The sequence below is a fragment of the Crotalus tigris genome, unplaced genomic scaffold, assembly GCF_016545835.1.
Source record: "Crotalus tigris isolate CLP2741 ecotype Arizona unplaced genomic scaffold, ASM1654583v1 scf7180000023599.357617, whole genome shotgun sequence".
Classification (NCBI taxonomy): Eukaryota; Metazoa; Chordata; class Lepidosauria; order Squamata; family Viperidae; genus Crotalus; species Crotalus tigris.
In genome coordinates this window covers 139,396-162,845 of record NW_024100069.1, presented here as the reverse complement: position 1 = coordinate 162,845, position 23,450 = coordinate 139,396, and the positions used below count along the sequence as shown (strand labels likewise).

General features: G+C 39.2%; 1 protein-coding gene and 2 long non-coding RNA genes across 5 annotated transcripts in view; 1 reads left to right on the top strand and 2 right to left on the bottom strand.

Annotated features, from left to right (window-relative positions):
* Window positions 1–1,454: 1,454 nt before the first annotated feature.
* Window positions 1,455–10,714, bottom strand: LOC120297215. Of its 2 annotated transcripts, none has more exons than XR_005553734.1 (5): window positions 10,456–10,714; window positions 8,845–8,928; window positions 6,738–6,801; window positions 5,336–5,429; window positions 1,455–1,500 (listed from the first exon to the last, which is right to left on the bottom strand). It is a non-coding gene; the product is annotated as an uncharacterized LOC120297215 (long non-coding RNA). The 2 variants fall into 2 exon arrangements; XR_005553733.1 differs by lacking the exon at window positions 1,455–1,500 and adding an exon at window positions 2,371–3,023.
* A 551-nt stretch (window positions 10,715–11,265) lies between these two features.
* Window positions 11,266–15,890, top strand: LOC120297210. 2 transcript variants are annotated; one of them, XR_005553729.1, is made up of 3 exons: window positions 11,266–11,348; window positions 12,769–12,836; window positions 12,958–14,052. It is a non-coding gene; the product is annotated as an uncharacterized LOC120297210 (long non-coding RNA). The 2 variants fall into 2 exon arrangements; XR_005553728.1 differs by having other exon boundaries at window positions 12,769–15,890.
* The window catches only part of TMEM260 (transmembrane protein 260), a 46,129-nt gene continuing 36,621 nt past the window's right edge, over window positions 13,943–23,450 (bottom strand). The window contains exons 12-16 of the mRNA XM_039319569.1: window positions 21,768–21,916; window positions 19,418–19,594; window positions 19,044–19,097; window positions 18,568–18,658; window positions 13,943–16,536 (exon numbers count right to left, since the gene is read on the bottom strand). Of these exons, the coding sequence (XP_039175503.1) occupies window positions 16,267–16,536; window positions 18,568–18,658; window positions 19,044–19,097; window positions 19,418–19,594; window positions 21,768–21,916 (741 nt within the window). The 3' untranslated portion in view covers window positions 13,943–16,266. The remainder of the gene's footprint in view (window positions 16,537–18,567; window positions 18,659–19,043; window positions 19,098–19,417; window positions 19,595–21,767; window positions 21,917–23,450) is intronic.

The window sequence follows — 23,450 nt, the reverse complement described above, 5'->3', positions numbered from 1 at the left end:
ATTCATAGCCAAAGCTATATGGTCACAATTAGCTGAGAAATTGAAAAAGCATATTTGCAAACTTTGTTTGGCTCAGAAGTTAAAAAAAAAAAAAAAGTCCAGCCAAACAGAGAGAATAGAAAAAAGGCAGATCAGATACATACAGTGCATACATTATACAAATTATATTTGATATCACAGAAAATTTAACTAGACTTGTCACATAGACTATCAAAAGTTGCTGGTCTCATTTCTCTGTTGATTCACCACTCGGATTCATCCTTGGCTTCTACTCTAGTTTTTCAATTGGCACTCCTTTGAAGTAGATGAAATGTCAAGATGTACAGATATGTATCATATTTTCACACTTTATGTGACACAATAAAGTGTTCCTGCTGCTCTTGAGACAAAATGTCATCTGTCAATTAATGCAAACAAGACAAAACAAAATAGAAACTGTAGTGGACACCCATTAGCTTGACATACCTAACAGCCCAAGGAAATTGTAGCATTAACCAAACAGAACATACTGGAAGCAGCCCTAGTGTGAGTCTGCAAGAAGTCTTTGCTAGGTAAATCACAAAGATTCATTTTAATTTCCTCACTGAAGGATCTTGAAACTGCCCTTGGATGTATTTTGCAATACTTTCACTCCCACATATCTGTTAAAACTATGCATCCCAAGTCTTTCGAACCAGCTTACAATCAGTGTTAACCAACTACTCTGGTGATGATGCAGGAAATAAATCTTCTCATCTCCTGTGAATATAGGCACTAGAGATAAATATCTTGGTATGCATTTATTATATACTGCTCAAAAAAATAAAGGGAACACATTCTATAAGAAATCCTATAGGATGTGTTCCCTTTATTTTTTTGAGCAGTATATTTTAATACAGAATTTTTTTTCTTGCATGGGATCTGAAATGAATTGCCTCTATCAATCATTATAATTGCTTCCAATTAAAAGCTTTTCATTTTTCAGGACTCTTGGCTGGAGAAGAAATTCTGAACATGAAAATATTGTTGGATTCCACTAACTGCACCTGGCATTCAGGTCCACTCTTTGCAGGATAGTATCAACGTCCTCTAAAGCTGATATTAAGCTGCTTAGAGAATCATTATGGTTGACAATTAGCATACAAATGTATCACCTGTCTATTAGGACCTCTGGTATATTTCTCAATTTTGTTTGATGGGGGGGTTATTTTGCTCCTTGTTTGTGGCTGTCTTATTGAGTTTGGCATCAGTCCATTCTAAAGCATTTTTTTAAAACCTAGCAACTTTAAGAAGTGTGGATTTCATTTCCCAGAATTCCTAAGCCACCATGCTGGCAGTTGAAATCCACACATCTTAAAGTTATCATGGTTCAAAAACACTGACTAAAACCATCCAGGATACTGAGCGAATGAGTAACAGAACATTCCAAGATTCCTCTGAAATTAGTTGCATTATCTCTGATGTTATTACTTTGTTGGATCTTGGAGAATGGATCTTACTTCTTCCAGTCTTGTCTTTATTCTGGGAACAAAGAGGGAGGAAACAATGAAAGGGACTATTTGGTATTCTTTCTTCCCCTTTGCTTCTATCTTTAGGAAGAATTTGGGCTCAGCTATTTGTCCCCTAGTGTGATATTTTTTTTAAGTCCCTGGAGCATAGAATCCACCAAACTGTCAGTCACAATATTACTCCATAATCTCTCTCTCTCATTAACAAGCCAGGAAAACCCCAAGTGATGTATGAGAAGATTGCATCTACTATTTTGATCACCCACTGTGTTCTGGTGCTATGATTGGTCAGTGGATTTCCCCTAAATATCTGCCATTTCGCTGTGGGAAAATTAGTTACCCAAGTAGTTTTGCTCAATCGTTCTTATGCTTTCTGCATTCATCCTTATGAACAAACAGCACTTTCCCCCTTTCAACGCTTCCCAAATCTAAAATAAGGTTAAAGTAATCCTGTCAACTCAACACCTGACAAGAGTGCTCCAAACATCAGATATAATGCCACCTACAGCTTAATATCCCATGTTAGAAAAATGAAATGAAATGAAAGAAAGAAAGAAAGAAAGAAAGAAAGAAAGAAAGAAAGAAAGACATTTCAAAATCTTGCAAACAATGAATGTTTTTGTTTCCTTCAACCCCAGCAGCCAACCAAGTGGAAATACTACTTCCATTCTTAATCTACAAATGAAATTAAAGTTGTTGAAAGATGCCTATGAAACCAGAAGAGTCCTCCTTTTTGGCAAGAAGAAAGGAAAAGCTGAAACTGCAACAATATTTGAGCAGCTTTATTAAATTTCCAGCCATATCAAGAATCATCACCAAGCATATGGTGTTTATACACAAATGCAGAAGATAAACATGTTGGCTCTTCGGAGGGAGACAGATACATTTGAAAGCTGCCCCAGCATAAAAAGAAGACTTTGAAAGGAAGCTTGGACAATCTGCAAAATTTGTGCTGAGCCAAGAAAACAACTGTAGTTACCAGCAGATTCAAGGTCCCCAGCCAATGGGAAGTAGGAAGAATCCTAGTGAGTAGTTGTGTTGCCCTCTACAATAAGGGATGAAAGTAAAATACTCTAGGTAGAAACTGTTCCTTGCCAACTGGCAGAAAGGTCTGGCTGCAATCACACGTTCTCTTCCCAGAAAGCTTCTTAAAAGAAATGAAATGAGGCACAGCGAGTCTATCTAGTGAGCACAGACTCTTCCACACCCTGGCATGGGTTCATCAAGTCACAAAATAGAAATAGTTTGTGTATATGTGTGCATGTGTGTGTGTGTGCCTTCAAATCATTCTTGATGCCTGGAGACTGCCTAGACAAGTCCCTGCAGTTTTCTTGGCAAGATTTTGGAAGTGGTTGGCAATTACCTCCTTCCTGGGACTGAGAGAGTGTGACTAGCCCAAGGAAAGCAGTTAGCTTCTTGCCTAAGATGACTTCAACTCATGGCTTCCTGGTTTTCTAGCCTGGTGTCTTCATCACTAGAGCAAAGTGGCTCTAAGTTGCACTTTATGAAGGCTGTTTTCTTATCAATGCAGCTCATCTGTAAAAGACAACCAGGTCTTTTATCCAGATCATGTTTCTGAAGCTAGAACTTCTGCAAAGCATGGCAACCCAACCTCATGTTCTGCTCTATTAGAATTGATATTGCTTAGCATGAATCTGGAAACATAACTGTCACTCTAATGTTATAAAGAGTACATTAAATTCCTCTGGGGTACTACAGAAAACATCTAGTTTATTTGAATTCTGTCCCTGACAGTGAACCTGATTCTTGAAACCAAAAGCTGTCCTTCTTCCTTCCAGTTGATTAGATCAGTGTTTCTCAACTTCAGCAACCTTAAGATGTGTGGACTTCAACTCCCAGAATTCCCCAGCTTAGCTGGGGAGTTGATGTCCACTCTTCTTAAAGTTCCTGAGGTTGAAAAACACTGGATTAAATGTTTCTGTGAAAGCGACATCCTTAGCAGGATTTGATGTTAGATTACTATCTGTCCATTGCTTGAGAAATCACTATAGTATATCCTTCTAAACTTCATTTCTTTATCACAGCAAAAGCTCAATGAAGTAGGTCAAAAGCTAATGATCAGCCCAATGTATGCAGAAAGCTATCATGGATGCAGACAGACTTGATCCTGGCTCTTCTTGATTCTAGCTCAGCCTCTTAATCTTCATCACAGCACTACCTTGGCTCTTAAGAGAATTTCTAGGGAGGAAATAGTGCTGCTTGCCTTTAACAGGGAAAATAATTATTCCTAATTTTATGAGCTAACCCTGGTTCTGCAGTGGGGTCCAATTACCGTATTTTCAGCCCTAGAGAAATGCATTTTGTCAGAGATTTTCTCACCACCCAAGCATAATGTAAGCCCTAGTCTGACTTTTCCTCCAAAGATATCATTCTCTTTGCAATTACAGAAAGACAACAAATCCTGCCTTTGGGGTGTCTAAGATAGTCTTTGCCTACAGGGTTTTGTTCAGGTGTGCTGGACTTCAATTTCCATAATTTCCAGCCAGCATTGCATCAGAGCTAAAATTTACCATCAGGTTTGCTATGCAGGACCATTGAGATCAGTGTTTCTCAATCTTGTCATGTTAAAGATGGGTGGACTTCAACTCCCAGAATTCCCAAAGTTGGCTGGAGAATTCTGGGAGCTGAAGTCAACCCATCTTCAACTTGAGAAGGTTGAGAAACACTGATTTAGATTACAAGTAGAAACAGAAATATTTGCCAGTTTGAATGAATGGAGTTCATGCCTCCATGTCTGAAAATGTGCAGCTGAAGGGTTTTTTCAAATATCTTTTCACCTTTAAAAACTTGACACCAGAATAATTTTTTATCTTCTTCGGCATATTCTAGGTCATTCCAGGGAAGTCCTGAAAGGCCACTCCATGTCTATTGGTGCTAAAAGCAAATCTTTGTGTTGTCCTGGTGATTCCATCATGAGCCAAATCCTGTACCTGAATTCTTTTACTACCTTATTTAGAACTGATCCAGTCTAATTTAAATGGAAATATTATATTGCTGTTGTTGCTGTTAAGCTGATGAAATTTAAAAGAGAGTCAGGGTGGCTATCAAAAGTAAAAAATGGAGACCAAATTTAGGAAACTGGTTCCTTGACAACAGAGGGTGCAAATACAGGTAGTCCTCGACTTACGACCAGAATTGAATCCAAAATTTCTTTTGTTAAGTGAGACATTTCTTAATGAATTTTGACCCATTTTATGACCTTTCTTGCCACAGTCGTTAAGTGAATCTCTGCAGTTGTTAAGTTAGTGACACGGTTGTTAAGTGAATTTGGTTTCTCCATTGACTTTGCTTGCCAGAAAGTCGCAGAAACTGATCCCATGACCCTGGAATACTGCAAATGTCATGAACATGAGTCAGTTGCCAAGCATCTGAATTCTGATCATGTGACTACAGGGATGGCGCAACGGTCATAAATGTGAAAAATGATCATAAGTAACTTTTTTCAGGGCCGTTATAACTTTGGTCACTAAATCAACCGTTGTAAGTTGAGTACTACCTGTAGTCTTTTTTGTAATTTATGGACCTGACAGTGTCATTTTGAGAGAAAAAATAATAGAGATGACACTTTTATCCAGTGCATGCATGAAAAACAGTTCAAAGAGTGCAAGTGATGGCAAGCAATTTTTCACTTCCTGAGACTCTGAAGACATAATCTCCACCAAAGTAAACAACTTTGTGTTGGCAAATGCTCAGAATTGTGATATAAGGTGTCTCCATTTTGGAGCAAATGAATTTGAATGCCCCTTCTTCTGATGATGGGCAGATTGCACAATCTAGCTCTTGAAAAACTAATCAGCAGTGCAGATACCAACTCCCTACTTGCTTACCTGAAATTAAAGTTGAATGAACTCAGTTGGGCTCACTTTTTGAAAAAAATATATGAAGAATTGTGCTCTAGCAAATTCTGTACTCTGCTGCCATCTGGAAAAATTTAAATATAGTGTACATACACACATCAACAAAAGCCGGTTTGTTCATAGATAGCTTCTATTGTTTTGTACTGTGTTAGGTCCCTATCCCTTCAGACAGCAATCTGGGGCATGTCAAATTTTTCTTTATGCCAGAAAGAAAGCAACAATCACCATCACGGTAGTAATTTTTTTCCCATTAAATTGTAGCTTTCCATGTGTAATGGTGTTTTCTTTTAGTGAGCCTCCATTTAACACCTGAATTGGTAAAAATGCAGATTTTCATCTCAGTCAGTATGAGGGATTGAACCGGGCATTTTCAGTTCTGATCTAATCTCAGTCTGGAATTCATAGATCTCATCTTTCAGCCTTTTTTTTTAATCCTTATCTGCAAAATGGGTCTAAAAGAGATCTGGAAAAGGTTTGAGGAAAACTCTGGCAATAAACATACCTTTCTTTTGACCCACTGTGGCCTTTGAGTAAACTGTTGTGATTTCTGGATAATATGAAATTTGCTAAAACAATATACTGAAGAGAGAAAAGAATGAATGCACCTCCTACAAGTAGTAATCCTTTTTTCAATGGCATATCCAAATCTTTCAGGAAAAAAAAATACCTACTTTCTCCAAGTAATGCTAGTCAAGCTTGCAAGATTGTTGCCTTGGTGTCTCGTTGTGAAGTTCAAGTACATGAAGTCATCTTAAACATTCTCACATGGGAGAAATGCCAAACTTAATATTTCTAGCAGAAATATTAATCATATAAATTTCAAATACATATTTCTAAATATGTAGTATGTTTCATAGTATTCAACAAATATTGTCCCCCCCCCAAAAAATGCCAGTTTCCGTTCTCTATTTGTTTTTTACAACTCAGTGTTTTACATTTGAAAAGAAGGCAAAGGAGCAATAAATAAATAAGTAACATGCCCACTCTAGTATGACAATTAAATCCAACCATTTAACAGCTTGCATCTGTAAATAGAGCAGCTTGCAAATCAACCAGCGTCTCCAGTGTGTCGATAAGTAGAAACAAAGTTTTAAATCTGATTCCTGCATTCTGAACCACATTCCAGAATGTAAATATGCACACACAAGCATGGAGCTACATATTTTGATGGAAACAATTACAAGGCTGGCCCCTTTGCCTGATTCCTCTCTGGTGTGCCCTCTGCTGGACGCAGGGACCCAAAGCAGGTTCCCGCACCTCCAATTAATTATTGGCATCTCCTGCTAACATCTGGCTTCATCTGCTTTCATGTAAAATTTGGTTCAATGCTCGAACTGCACCCCCTCCTAAAAAAAATGCAACAAGGACTTACTTAAGGTAGAATCTTGGAGGAAGGCTATTAGTCTCTGTACTTTGTTCTCTTTGCACCCAACTATCTGTCACCAAAATAAATACATGTCAGGAATAATTTCATGCAATAATTTCCCACATAGTACAACTTACTTTTTAGCATATTATCGCTTAAAAAGCGTGCTCTTATTTGAATACTGCTGATGTCACACTTTGCATACACATTCATGAACTTGAAAAAGATTTATGGTAACCTACAATTTTTCTTTCTTTGCATTGATAATGTATGGCTAATATGGTGGTCCAGGAATTTAATAAAATTTTCACTTCTTTGCAATCCACATATGACACCCCTTTATGTTTGCTGATATGTAGCCAGATTTATATTGTTTGCTTATTGAGGCATATGTAAAAGGACAAGGCAAAGAAACATTCAAAAAGACACAGAGAGACATTAAAAATGGCTTTAACTGAGTCATCCTTTTGGCTTTCCTAGTTAACTCTTATCTTCTGAGATGAACAGAAGATTTCTTTCTAAGCAGAAACTTTCCCAACTGACTATGCCAGAAACTGGACTGGAAACCTTGTACACACAAACATCTGTTATATATTGAAGTTTTAGCTCCTTAAAACTGGTGGTTTTATACATTACAGTAAGCCATATTATCGTATAGTCCAGGCCATGGTTTTCCCAGTTGCAATGTATGGCTGTGAAAGTTGGACCATAAGAAAGGCTGAGCGCCAAAGAATTGAGGTCTTTGAACTATGGTGCTGGAGAAGACTCCTGCGAGTCCCTTGGACTGCAAGGCATTCAAACCGGTCAGTCCTAGAAGAGATCAATCCCGACTGCTCTTTAGAAGGCCAGATCCTGAAGTTGAAACTCAAATACTTTGGCCACCTAATGAGAAGGAAGGACTCACTGGAGAAGGGCCTAATGCTGGGAAAGATTGAGGGCAATAGAAGAAGGGGACGACAGAGAATGAGATGGCTGGATGGAGTCACTGAAGCAGTAGGTGTGAACTTAAATGGACTCCAGAAGATGGTAGAGGACAGGAAGACCTGGAGGAACGTTGTTAATGGGGTCACAATGGGTCAGACACAACTTCGCAATTAACAACAGCAAAGCCATATTATGTTGTTTGATGACGTTTCAGTACGTTGGATGGATCTACCCACAGTGCTGGGAAATCATGCTTTATGGCTTAGCATGATGCATGAATCACTGGGGGTTATTTAATGAGAAATGGGTAAGCAATCCATGCTTATCAAGAGCTTGAATTAACCCCAATTAAATAGGAGTCATTCCATTTTTCAAATTTAAAAAGGATCCTGGATACCTGCAGTGTAATCCAGCTAGTGACTTATAAATAAATAATAATAATAATATATAATGACTGTGCATTAGAATGATTTCATAATTTGATTGATGCTAACCAACTTTCCAAGCTATAGGTACTGTGCCCAATTAGAAATTCCATTTTCATTGCAAAGCATTCCACATTTCTGTTCCCTCATTGTCCCTCTGCTCATTTTTAAATGAAAGTTTGCTTGTTGGAAATCCATCACTGTTTCTCCCCCAAATTACGTATCTTGGTGACATTTCCTGTAATACTGTATAAGAAAGCCACAAGCCATCTTTCTGCAATCTTCCTAACATAATCTTTTCCCCTCCAGCCTTCTGGATTCTTAAAGAAGTGAAGGTCTTCTTTGTGGCTATTTTAACACAGTATCTTTCAGTCCCTGAAAAGTATGCAAGCATAAATTGTGCTATTCCTGTGGTCAAATCTTACTATGTCTCCCTAACAAGGCTGGTAAGTAACATTATCCTTACACTTTTAATGTGTGTCAAGTGAAGGAAAATAAATGATGGATTCCCTCAGATTCATTTCCCTTTCCACTACCTGCTGTTGAAAAAAGCAGCCATCAATTCTTCTGCATCTAGGAAGGGAAGAGCTAAGCAAGTGCCTGTGGGCGCCTGGCATAGAGGTTTTAGCCACCTTTCAAATTGGCTGAGTGATAAGATGCAGACCAGTCATCTGAACAATTTGTGAAATATCAATGAGAAATTTTGAAATATGGGACACACTGGAGATACAGGAGTATTTCAGGATATTGTTTTCTATACAAACCATTGAAGGCATCTAGATCTTCATAGTTGAAGATTCCTCAGCTAAGGCAAATGAGACAGCTTCATGGATGGCAAATCTACAGGTCTCAAAGACAAAAGGGAAATTATCTAATACTTTATCATGGATTGTGTCATTTCCTGTACAAGTTTAGATTTACAAGGAACTGTGAAAATTGAAGAAGAAAACCAAAAACAAGAAATTATTGTTGAGACATTCTCATAGTTTCATAGTTTTCATAGTTTCTGGATAAATCTGCAAGAGGGAGGGTGTCAAGTGCATCATCCATTTGGAATCCCTTCGTGCCCACAAGAGATCTAAGTCCAGCCCCCCTTGAATTCCATTGACTCTTATCTACCGCTAATTCGCCTTGACCTTCAGTAGTTCAGATTCTTGTTTAGGAATGGCATGGAATAAACTTGTACTCATTTAAATAATTCTGGTTCCTGATTTTTTGTGCCTGGCAAAATCATGGTAATTGGACAGTCCTTTTATTACAGATGATGCTCTAGTTGAAACTCTGTGATTTTCCCCCCAAAGGAAGAAGTCTATTATTCACTACACTGCACTAGTAATGGATAACATTAATTGTGATCCAGTAATGGATAACATTAATCAAGATCCTTGTTTGCTAGAAAGCTCTCAGGATTGAAGTAGCTACTGTCTACCTATTGCAGGTAAAAATAACAGTGATAGAAAAGAACCAATGCAGGAGAGAGAAGAATATTTGAATGTCAAGATAACCGAAGCTTGATGATCCTGAATCTGATAACCTGCAGGAAAAATAATCAAACTTAAATTTCACAAGACCCACAATCTTATTTCTTACTAGATCCCTATTAATCTCCTGGTGGATTACAAGAAAGACAGTTTTCTTATACATATGCAAAATCCATCTAAATCTACATATAATTACTGAAGATTTGTAGCTAGTCATGGTTAGTTTCTCATCTCACAGTAGTTTGAACATATTGAGTCAGCTGAGGCCATACAGGCCTCTTACTTTTCCAATAAATGCAGGGAAGACAGGATATAGAAGCCAAATTGGAAATATACCTCTTTCACCTTACTCCCATTCTTTCTATTGTACACCCTACTCTTGAAGCAGCTTCTGAATCAGTATGTGTGTGTGTGTGTGTGTGTATGTGTGTATACAGTATGTATGTATGTATGTATGTATGTATGTATGTATGTATGTATGTATGTCTTTGGTTATTCGGGTTTTCTTCCACATCAAATTGGAAGTGTCTTGGCGACGTTTCGACGAAGTCTCATTCGTCATCTTCAGGCTGGTGTTTTCGGCTTCGTGCTTCTTTGCTCCTAGAAGCACAAAGCCAAAAACACCAGCCTGAAGATGACGAATGAGACTTCGTCGAAACGTTGCCAAGACACTTCCAATTTGACGCGGGAGAAAACCCGAATAACCAAAGACCTACATACAAACACCCGTGAAAACCTCAGAAAATACACACACACACACATATACACCCTACTCTTGACCTCAACTGAAGCAGCTTCTGAATCAGTCATACACACACACACACTTCATTTTTTATAAATGTACTTATTATCATAAAATACCCAATTAAAAGCAAAACAGCAGTTTTGTGTTACCTTAAAGACCAACAGATTCCTTTAAAGTCAATGGAGTTTTCTTTTTTAATGCCTTGGTAGATAGATTAAAATGACTGTCTGTCTCTGTGTATGTAGGGAGGGCCCCTTCCCAGGCAGAAGTAACTTTCAAGTCACTGTAAAGTCTTTAGCCTGTGATTAAAAGCCTTTTCCAATTAGCACTCAACAGCTCCCATTCATTTCCCCACCAGCCCCTCCCCATTCAAGATGAGTAGGAGACTAATAAGGCTGCGATAAAAGGGCAAAAGGCACAGAGACAGCCAAAAGGAATTAATGAGCCTCCTCCACGTATTTGTCTCCTTAACAGCTGAACTGTTACATCCATTGATGCTCTTCAAAGGCTCTTCCCTGCACTCTGCAAACTCCGCTGGGCACCTTCAGCCCATGGAGGATGGGAGGGCAAGAGGACTTCCCTGGATGACCCGCCCAAACCAATCAAGACCTACAAGATGGGGTGATGAAAATGGAGCTCTTTGCTGCCCTTGATGCCACCTCCACCACCACAACTGGCACTTCTCCACCCCCATCTCCTAAAAAGTCCAGATCTCTTTCGAGGGTTGGTTCCCAGCAGCTAAGAAGGAAAAAATTCAGGGCTGGGAATTGTGCAGTCAGGACCTTGTCAAGGTCTTCACAGGGACCCTTGTCATGAAGCACCTCACTGACTGGCATCTGGCTCAGAAAAGCTCCCTCCCTGCCCCCTCCCCAGCCCTTAACAGCTTATGACATCACAAAGGGCACTCCAAACAGATGCCTACATGGCATCCTGCAGCACTTTTAAAAGAGAATTAGTGGCTTTAATTATGGCCGTCGTCTGAAAGAGAGCCCAGTTGAGTTCACTAGGAGGCCTTTGATCAAGGACTTCGGCTAACACAATGGTGCGGAACTGTGACTACTCCTCGCCAGGGGAGAAGGGGCCTTTTCTGCTTCTGAATAGCTCACCAGTGATCTTTGAATGCAGGCAAGCTGGAAAACCCTCCCTCATCATTAAGCGGACATTTCTATACAGGGGCCTACATAGAGCTCGGGAGTCTAGGCGCTATACAATTGGAAGGGGAAAAGAATCCCTACAGATTCTGGCTACTCCTTAGGAAGTGCTGAAGGGCCATGAGTGACTTAATTCATTAAAACAGGTTGCTATTAATTAACTGTCATAATCAAAGAAAGAGCCATTATTTGCATTTCTTAACGTTGTTCCCTTTTAGTTCATGTGCGGAGGTGGGGTAAGGAGGGAAAGATTCTTGTAACAAAAAAAAAAACGAATTGAAGGCTGGAATAAACACACGCACACACACACACACACACACACACACACACACACACACACACACACACGAAAAAGAAGGTGGGGAGAAGGGGAAAAAAGGGGGGGAAGCTTGCCATGAAAAGCCCCCCTTTCAAAATGTAAGCTGTAGGTTCTGCAGCTAATTACAGGACCAGATCTACAAGTGAACAAACAGGGAGGTGAAAACACAAATAGGAAAGTAATGAGGAAGAATGCAAAAATGCCTTTACTTGGCAACCGGTTTCTGCAACTGAGCCTAGTGGAATAGTCTCTTTCTTTCTCTCTCCTCACCTTTCATTTGATCCTCTTTAGCAGAGCGATGCTACATGAGAGCAATCAAAATTAAATTTCTGTCAAATAGCCCCTATCTCTCCTTGATTATTTAGGGCAGTGCTTCTGAAGGTTTCTGCTCATCTAGACATTCCATATGGAATTAACAGCTCTCAGTCTGCTGGCAGGATGGTTTGGTCTCTTTCAAACACGTACCAAACCAGGTTGGCCATTGATCCAATCTGTTTGTTGCAGATAAAGGGGGCCAGCTGAGAAATTTACATTTTGCAAGTATGATTCCTGTTCAGAGACCCCGGCCTGTTCCTGACATACTAGTTTAATGAAAAGAAGGAGCAGTGGTGACGTGATAACAGTGCTCCAATAGCTAAGGGGCTGCCACAAAGAAGAGAGGGTCAACTTATTTTCCATAGCACCTGGAAGCAGGACAAGAAGCAATGCATGGAAATTAATGAAGGAGAGAAGCAACCTAGAACTAAGGAAAAATTTCGTGACAGAAAAATTAATCAGTGGAACAACTTGCCTCCAGAAGCTGTGGGTGTTCCAACACGGGAGGTTTTTAAGAAGAGATTGGACAATCATTTGTCTGAAATGGTATAAGGGTTCCTGCCTGAGTAGGTGGTTGGACTGGTCACTAGAAGACTTCCAAGGTCCCTTCCAATTCTGTTATTCTGCTATTCTGTTATACTGTATACAGAGCTGAACAACAGTCATTTCTTTTATAGGGAGCAAATTGAGCAGCTATGGAAGATCCAAATGGAATAAATCACATTAGAGTCCTTTTTTTATTCAGGTATTATTGAACCTTCTTTATTGTATTAACCCCAAGACAGAACTGTAAATGTACAATGTTAGGGCTGGAAGGAACCTTGAGGTCTTTTAATCAATCTTTTTTTTTTTTTTTTGCAATGCAGGAATTCTGCCCTGGACAAATGGCTGTTTAATCTTTTCTTGAATAATGATGGCGCACTCCCTAAGATCAGAACATCTTCTTTCTCATCTATTAAACCTTCCTTTTCTTAATTTTCAAAATATGCATCTTTTCTCTTCATTTCCTCTATTAATTTATGCTTTTTACCATCTTTTCATCTTACATTTTGTCAGTCTTTCATATACTACGATCACCATTAGATGAATCCACAAATATTAACTTCTGCTGCCTATCATAGTTTTAGGCAATTGAAAATTTTATCTACTGCTTTTTATTAAGAGGTCTCTCTATGTGCACAGTGTGTTGGAGGAAGTGCCTTTACACTGAATTTCTAGAGTTGCTTTAGAAAATATCTCCATGTTGAATTAAAAAGAACAGAATAAAATAAATATCCAAGTAATAAACAAGATTTCTGGGAACAAATCCTTTCATAGTTTCAGTTTTAGAATGCATACTGGAATTCTCCTTGGAATCTGAGAAAAAAATCTTTATCTCCTTTTACCATCAGTTGCTATCCACGTAGAAAAAAATACAGTTTTTTTATCATGAGAGAATTAACTAAAGCAAGAATAAAAAGGCATCTTTCCTGTTTGAGCCATGGTTATTAGAATAATTTCTAATGAACAAAAGAACGTGGTCTTTATATTCTTGATGAAATGGTCACACAAGATGTGATGGTCACACCCCAAGAACCTATCTCTAACATGTGCAAAAAATTCATAATATTCCAGAGAGGTTCATTCATCCTGTTTACATAGAAATGCCTTCTATAAAAGATTTTCATGTTCTATGATGCAAATCCATCTTTTATGAGTTGATGCAAAAATATGATGATCCAGAGAAAATATATAGCTGATGAGATTGCAAGTGAAGGCACAAAAGGCTATTTTTGATTTTCTATCAGTTCAGTTATGGAATTAAATGCAGGTATTGTATAACAAGAGCACTTCAACAAGATAGACTGGAAATACAAGAATTTACTTATTTATTAAATGTATGTTCATGTTGTTATTCAGATAAAAATCCCTCAGTGCAACTAGTAAATCCGAAAGAACAGTATTATATAAATAAACATCAAGAGCATCCTTCAAAAGCTACAAAAGAGGTTAAATAAAACAAAGCTGGATCAGAACAATATAAAAATCTACAATTAAAATGTGTGGAACAATAAAAAGATATTTATCAGAGCTCTGCCACTAATGACATTTGACAACGGTAAGAAAACTATTTGATGGGTTGCCTTCCCTCCTGTAGCAGAACTACAACATTATGACTGGAAATACACAGTTCCATTTTCACATTGTTACACACGATGTCCAAGTTTGGATATAACCCATCTCGAGCCTATCTTACTTCAACTGGCAGGCATTATCCAAGGAAGATCTCAGAAATCAGAGAAGTTTATATAGAAATTATAAGTCCTTAAAGTTATCTGGTCCAAAAAGGATAGAGGTAGAGGATTCTAATGCTCAAAATCAGCACTTTGAGTAGAAAAAACTGTATGAAAGTACAGCTCTTCTCAGAAGTGTAAGAAGTGATCCAATTTTTCACTATTGTTTGTGAACTAGCCCCCTCACAACTTACTTTAAATACCTGAAACTACTATCAATGGCTCTCTAAAATCTGACAGAAATACAGTATAATTCCTATCAGCTGCACCTCTGCTTTTTCTTGCAGAAATGTAGGTGATTGAAGTTGAGACCTTTGATATTCATAATATATATTCAATTTCTAAAATATGGTCCATTCATTTTGAATTTTTCTATAGTAATCTACTTCTGAGGTGACTAGAGTTCACGTAGTCCTTTTTAAATGACCACAATTGGGATCAGCAACTTGGTCATTAAGTGAAGATGTCAGTAAATGAAACCACATCTCTGCTTATGATCTTATTTCAACTGTCTTTTGCTTTACAGACTGAAAATTGTAAATGTGAGGACTGATAGCAAAGTTACTTTTTCATCACCATTGTAACTGTGAACAGTTGCTAAACAAGGCAGTCACTAAATAAGGATTACCTGTAGTACTAATTCTAGTCAAATCATATCTATTCAGAAAAAGTTGCAAATAGTTTAAATTTTATCTTATGAAAATAAGTTGGGGGTACAGAGACCACTGGCTTTCAAGAGATAAGCTGGTCCTAAGTAGACATGCCTGATCTTTAAAAGGAGCATTTGTTTTTCTAAATTAAACACTCTCCATGATGTTTGAGTGATGCACACAAACAATGGAAAAACTTCCATTAACTTCTATGAATTCTATGATTATCAAAGGCCAATTTTGTCAGGTCAGTTTTTGCTATTAAGATCTTGACTCTGATGTTATCACTAAACAGTAGCACATAAACATATACAAATGGATAAATCAAACAGAACATATGAGTATCCTGCTAGTCAGATCAGAGACATCTCAAGTCCAACACTGTACTCCCAATAGTACTCAACTGAACGCTTTTGAGATGCTCCAAGCTTGGTATGACTCTCTGTCAATATAAATCTGCCTTGTGTCCTTTTATCCCATCTGTTAGCCATGTTTACAGCAAGTGACAATGCCTAATCAAACATACCTGATTCTTAAAAAAACCAAGCAGGGTCAATCTTGCTTAGTATGTGAAGGGAGACCACCAAGTAAATGCCAAGACTGTGCACTTGATTGGAAAGTTAAAGGACCATATCAGAAGAAGACAGCTTCCATATTGTTAACAAGAAAACAATACAATGTAAATGTATCCTATAATCAGAGCTGACCTCACCCGACTGTAGTTGGCAGCCATAAACCAGGGAAGCAAATTAGCAACAGCAATACACTTAGACTTATATACTGCTCCACAGTGCTTCACAGCACTCTCTGGCAGTTTATAATGTCAGCACATTGCCCCCTACAATCTGGGTCCTTGTTTTACCAACCTCGGAAGAATAAAAATGCCGAATTAACCTTGAGCCAGTCAGGATTGAATTCCAGACTATGGGCAGTTAGCCTGCAATATTTCATTCTGAGCCACCAGTGCTCTAATTATCAATGCACTGTGTTAAGAAGTTTCAGTTAGAATCTCCAACGTTCATCTTCATTTAATGACCTCCTACACATTGTAACATCAAAAGAGAGAAAAATCCCAATTCATTTTCCCCAACCTATGTTTATGCTTCTCTATATCAACAAAAGCCCTTCTCTTGATTAGTCTTTTCCTCCTATCTAAAACACTGCATTTAAGCTTGCTTTGTTTCCGTCTATGGAATCCTTCTCTTACTCTTCATTTCCTTTCCAACAGATTTTTCCTTGAGCTCAACATGTCCTACACTGGTCGCCTCGCTGCCTTTTTCACTTTTCTCAGTTCCCGAAGTTCTTTCTTCATATGCTTTATGGCTTGCAAAATACTGCTCTGCTGGGGATCATCTGCAGCTTTCTCCAAGTAAAGGTGGAAGTGTTTGATGATTGCTAAGAGTAGCACTTCTGGGTCTTCGCTTGGTGGGTGAAGATGCAGCACCCTCTCACAGGCAATAGCGTAATTTTTGTGCCAGTTCACTGGATGAGTTTTATACGTGTTTACAATTTCCTTGTACAGCTGTAAATCACAGAAGACAGTTCAGGATTGAAGAGAATTCTCAGATATATCATTTCCCCGTATTACAAATATTTCCTCATTTTTTTTAAAATAGTCAAGCATGGCATAAACAGCATCTACATAAAATAAAGTCTCTGCAACTGAAGAAAAATAGGACACCATTTATGAGCATATGTTTTAAACCATGAAATGCAACTCTCTGCATTTCTATTCAGAAATAAGCCCTGCTAAGCACTCCCCAGTCAGTGTGTATAGGATTTGAGCTAAGAGGTTTCATGTGTGCGGCTGATGATTGGGCAAACTGCTCTGATGTCATCCAACTGAAAAGAGGAATAAAGATGTAGGATTCTCAGGGGGAAACTAAAGAATAATAATCCCAAGGATAAATCTGAAAGGTAAACTGGAAGAGAGAAGTAACAGAGAGAAGCTAGAGAGCAAAAGGGTGAGGATAAGCAAAAATGAATTGAAGATGTGTTTTATTTCTAGCGGAGCCATTCTGCCTATGAAAACAGCAAAAGAGCTGAATTTGGGTTATTTCTCTAAATTGTATCAATTTTATTCCTAGGTCACCATTATTCAAATGTGGGAGAGTGGAAAGAAAAAATGTACATGTACATGCACTTGAGTTGCTACTGATACAGAAGCAACCCCAGTCCTTCTTCATATTCACACAGTTACAAGACCTGCAGGTAGCAAAGCATGACCAAAGTTCTCAAGAGGGGGGAAGACATAGAAAACTTACTGTGATATTATTCTTTAGCTAATCACCCATGAAAGAGGCTCTGGCTCTGTCTTTGCTCACTGGAAATACCTTCCTGCTTCTGCTTGGTTCTACAAACTGTAAAATGAGATCCTACTCCAGTAGAGGAACATCAAGGCACTACCTTAAGTGGACGTTCATAGTTGCCATCCCACTAGTCTGCTAACCTTCCCAAGTAAGCTTAGCTGTGGCACCTGGCTTGCTATCACAAGACAGTGAAAAGGTCCCATAGTTCTGGGGCAAACTGAAGGAGAACCTCTCCAGCTATCTAGAGGCAGCACTCAAGAGCAGTGAGGTAGAAACAGCTATCATTGCCCTCACGAATGAAGGCAAATATACGTATCCGAGGATAATGTTGCAAGATCCAATCTGGGTCGGTCACGGGGACCAGCAGTTTAGTCTTCCGAGCTTTTGGACTCATGCTGGAGCCCATCTTCAGGGAACTTCTCTCTGTAGGAACACTTTGCTAGAGAGAAGTTCCCTGAGAATGGGCTTCAGCATGAGTCCGAAAGTTTGGAAGACTAAAACTGGGGTCCCTGTGACTGACCCAGATTGGATCCTGCAGCTATCATGCCCTATTCAGAGCCCTAAAGCAGATGATGGCAGGGAGGAAAAGATACCAATCCAGCCTTATGCCTAGTGGCCAGACAGATGGAAATAGATCTCCTGGTTGTGGCTATACGATTTTATATAAATCGATCTGATGACTGGAACCAGTGGAAAGGGCAACAGTAATCAACCATATAAACACAGGAATAAATAGCACCCAGACCCCAGGCGCATCCCTTGGTGCCCAAATGACATTTTATACAGTTTATTTATCAAAAAAAAATTTAAATAGGAAGCTGGTATGCTATAAGGCCTCAGCCCCCTAGCAAAATAATGACTTTCAGGGATGTTTGAGGGCATGGTAATTGGCCCACTCAGATGAAAGGGAGCATCACAATAACCTAGTACAGTGTTTCTCAACCTTGACAATTTTCAGACATGTAGGTCTCAACTCCCAGAAACTCCCAGCCATCACCTGGCTTGGGAATACTGGAAGTTGAAGTTCACACATCAAAACACATCAAAAAATCTAAACAGGTGCGTTAAGATTGACCTACCCTGACACCCATTTTGAATAGCCAGTTTCCTACTGCATCCACTTTTTGACTGCACTCATTACATAGTGCAAAATTACTAATGATTCCTGCCCCAGACTTATGAGTTATCGTGCACAAACATATAGACAGCTTGAGCTTTTCTCTCCCAAAGTGAAAAGTGCTCACCTTATAAGCAAGCGTGTAAAGCTTTGCTTTCTCTTTCACAGAGGGGGAACCAGTTTCTGCAAGGTCAAAAAGAAAGAAGGCTGTTTTCATCCTAGGAGGGAAAAAAAAAACAGAAGGGAGCTGTATATTCTTTAAACAGCAACTGACATCCATAAAGGAGAAGGCAGGATTCTACTTCCCCATGGGATGATTGTATCCCAGTTTACTATACTAAGCTGGTGTTTACTGGGTATGGCATTAGAAGTTGCACTCCAGAACATCTGAAGGGCACCAATTGTCTTAATTTATTAACTCAAGGTAATATTCCATTTTTCTGCTAGACACCAGCTTCTGCTTCCTAGATTCTCACCATGCTTCCTCTGAGCTTTATCTACTCAGTGTTACAATGTGCAATATAATTAATTTGTATGTAGATTGATATGATTATCCTCTCTTTCAAGCCTTTTCTGAAACATGGGAAGGGAACAGGCTCTCACCTGGCTTGCCACATCTCTTCATTTGCTACCAACTCCCAGGAAGATGAGTCAAACCTTAAAAAGAAACAGGTAAGTTGATATGCAAAAACAGATAGAGGTCCCCCAAAGACAGAGCATGAACAGGATAACTGAAATTTTCCAGATACAGTTGAGGAAATGGGAACAAGTATGATGATGTTATCCCTTCAGTCATGTCCAGCTCTTGGCGATTCTATCCAAACCTTCTCTGGATCCATACCAAATATACTTTTGATGCTACCACTATATCTTCACTAATGACAAAAAGAATGAAGGGTAGGAGGTTTCACATTTGCACTCTTCCAACTCCCTTCTTGCAACTTTTTAGAAGCTACTATCAACTATGTGTCACTTACCTTCCATATTCCTCAGTCCAGTTATAGAGATTTTGGGTACGCTCAATCCACATTTCAGGATCAAAGGGAGCTTTTGAAGATACAAGTTTATCACAAGAGCCCCAGGGCCAAAGGGAATAGTCTTTTTTCCAGGTAGGGTCACCTTCATGGAGTCCAATACAAACAAAGGTGTCTTTGCTATTGCAAAAAAAAAAAAAAAAAACCCAAAGAAATTAATAATTAAACAGGTAAGTGGACTTGTACAATGGTTCTTGCCTATGATAGCACTAATAGCAACTAATATGAAGAAAGCTAGGAGTGCTGATTGCTTTATGTTGAATAGTTTCAGTTGTGTAACTGATTAGAAATACTTGTCTAATCTTGTGCATAGTCCAGCTGCTAGGTGCAGGATTGGAGAGTTTACTTCAAGACTTCACAGATGTTCAGTACAGGAAGAGGCCATTTAGGCTACTGAACCCAACCCTTTGCTCCAGGCAACAACTCAGTAATCTTCTACTTGAACATCACCAGTGATAAGAATATCCCATCTCTCAGAGTAATTGATCAAGGTGATCTTACTATTTGGGACTATTTTCCCTAATATTCAACTAGAATTTTTTCTTCTATAACTTAAATTAATTATTCTTTGTCTGAAATGATAGAAAACAGGTCTTAGACCTTTTCTGTGTGATATCCTTCCATACTCTCAAAACAACCACCAATTGAGTAATTCAAGACTAATAATTTCCAGCCCCTTCACAGAACTTATTTTAGTTTGCTGCTCATCCTTACTACCCTTGTCTGAATCTGTTCCAAGAGAGCAACAGGTTAGGAACAGGAAATGTTACCTGACTGTGGGCCACCTGTTATTCCAACTACCCCGTTAGCCTTTCATAAGGCTCTATAAACCTGGTTATGTTCCTACAGCTGGGGTGCTGAATGTGTTAAGGGCCCTGTTTCCTGGCTATATTGTTAACTGGCCAAGTATTCTGGCTGCTATCTATATTTAATTTGGATCTTTCTATTTTAATGTTTTTATTGTTTTAAAATGCTTTTAATGTTTTATTTCCAATGTATTATTTTTTAATTGTAAGTCACCCTGAGTCATTGACTGAGATGGGTGGCTATAGAAATTGAACAATAATTGAATAATTTACTGAGTGGAAGATAAGACAGAATGTGTTCACAATTGCTTTAAGTTACCATAAAAAAACACAAGATAGTGATACTGCTAATTAAAAATGGTCCTTATTTATTTATTTATTTATATCTCATCTTTATTCTTTTTATAAATAACTGAAGATGGCGAATAAATCCAGCACATCTTGCTCCTCCTACTTTCCTCACAACAACAGCTGTGTGAAGTGGGCTGGGCTAAGAGAGAGTGACTGGCCCAAAGTCACCTAGCTGGCTTTCATGGCTAAGGGAGGACTTGAACTCAGACTTTTCCTGCTTTTTAGCCTGGTGCCTTAACCATTAGATCAAATTAGCTTCTAGCAAAACCCTAGGTACTCCACGCAATTAGCACTACACTCCAACAAAATCCCGATAAATTTCTCACTTGTATATAGAGACACACCTGCCCTACCAGTAGCCACAAAAGCGTATTTGTTGTTTGTCTCTGGCTATGTGAGCACTGACTGCATACGCCACCCTAGTTGATGGTGCAAAAATGAATATAAAAATATTATGTAATATTTGGGGGGGGGGGTCCTTCGAATCAATCTGGACACCTAGTATATCTTGTCTTGACAAGTCCATGCATTTTCTTGGTGAGTTTTGGGAAATGGTTTGCTACTCCCTTCTTCCTAGGGCTGAAGAAAGTGTGAGTGGCCCAAAGTTAGCCAGCTAGCTGGTTTCGTGCCTACTGAAGAATTAGAACTCATGTTCTCCCAGTTTTTAGCCTAGTGCCTTAGACTGCTACTTCAAGGACTATCTATATCAACATTTGTCAAGGAAAATGGAATGAATCACTGCAAGTTATACACACATGGTAATAAACAAGCAAGTAGATGAATTTGTATACCTTGGTAGAATGGATGAATGTTTAAGCATTTAAATGCAAATACTGAAACAAAAGATGATAGTGTGTATTCTATTCTATTGTGAAGAAATGAAAATGACCATCTATGGCTACATGTAAAAATGGCCCTCACTGTTATACAGAAGTGAGAGTAAACATAAATTAAGGCTAGCTATGTTTCCTTTAATTTTATCTCAAGCCATTCATATCCTTGACTTTACATCACTTACTCCTTTTTACGCACACTGTATAACACTGTTTAACATGGCAGGGAATAAGAAGACAGGTATGTATTTAGCCATGCGTGCACGTGTGTCTGTATGCTAGTAGGTGAAAATAAATGCTTACTGTCTATTTACTTTGAGGAAGTGATGAAGGTTGAATGTGGTTGTTCCATCAGGTAATGGCCCTTCTACAGGATTCCAGTGGTCTCCAGGAAAGATGACACCAGGTAAATGTTTAGCCAGCTTTGGCAAATACCAATGGTAAGTCATCATCTAGCACATGGGAGAAATTGTATGTATTTAAAATATTTACATACCACTCTTTCTACTATTCCTCAGCCAGCACACATATGCCTCCGCTCCCTTGCTCTCTCTAGACACACGGATGCACACACCAACACACACATAAACACACACAGAGAACAAATTCTTTCCTGTAGGACATCTGTGAAAAGGTAGAATAACATCTCATACATACCATGACCCAAAGTTTTTCTTTTGATATTCCCAGCCTGCTTTGGAGGAGAGGTGAACCACATTTAAAGGCAAGGTGATCCTGGGTTTTAGAACATAAAAACTACTTCGTGTGTAGCACGAAGTATCTTTAATGATTTTTAGAGCAGGGCTTTTCAACCTTTTCACCGACTGTACCACTTTAAGGATATGGCAATATTCGAGTACCACCTAGCAAGGTGTCAAAACTTGATGATCAAAAAAAAAAATCATGTTCAAAGTTGCAATTGCACTGAAATGACTTATGACCATTTTTCACACTTATGACCATTGCAGCATGCCCAGGGTCATGTGATTTATATTTCTTCTGAACGAAGAATTTGAACCTCCCCCCATATTTTCCCTCTTCCATATATTCATCAAACAAGGAAAAGCCTCCAGAGACAGAAAAGAGAAGCCACTGAGGGAACTAGCTTTAAAAGGCGCATTCCCCTTTAAGAATTAGCTACTGGCTAGAAAGGAAAGTTAAGGACCGCAGCCAGCACTTAAGAAAAAAAATGTAAATAAGTACTGGCTGCTGGCTAAGGCAGCCTCCCCAAAAGGCTCCATTCATAAGTAAAGAATGTTACAGGCAAAATCCATTCAGGAGAAAAATACTTCAAAATCCCTTGCAGCAAAACTTACAGCTAACAATAGCAGAACAATAGAAGCTAACATGGGACATCAACCATCAGCCAAACAGAAATTGCCAAAGACTCCTTAAGAACCCAAAGCCCACATTGCACAAATCCCAGAACTTCAAAGTCAAAAAAGCACATAAGAATCCGTCCACTCTCCATCTCCCTCCCTCCCTCCTCCATGCCTCACCTCCAGCCAATGCTGCCTTTCTTCATTGTTGCCTTTTTTCATTCCTAGTGGAGGGTGACCCCTCCCCCGCTATGTTTCTTGTCTGTTTGCTGCCGCTAGCACAGGTGGCTGCCACAGCAGTTGTAGATCAGCTCATAGCCTGCTTGATCTCCTCTCCTCCCACCCTCCTCCCTCTTCTTCCTTCCCTTCAGTGCAGCTAGAGCTGACTCCGCCTCCTTCCAAGGCTGCTGCTTTTTTTCTCTCTCCCTCTCCCTCCAAACTGCCTCCTTTTATAGCCTCTCCTGTCTCTGCACCCCCTCCTCCTCCTTTCTCTTCCGGGTGAGCCGGAAGTGAGCCTGGGGCCTTTGCCTCGCCCCAGCCACTCTGCAGCTCCAGAGGACTCTCTCATAGTAAGTCCTTGTCTGTGCTGGCTCATCCCCTCCCCCACTACATTGGCTGGGCAAGACTGCGTACCACCTGCTACGTGCTAATGTACCACAGGTGGTAC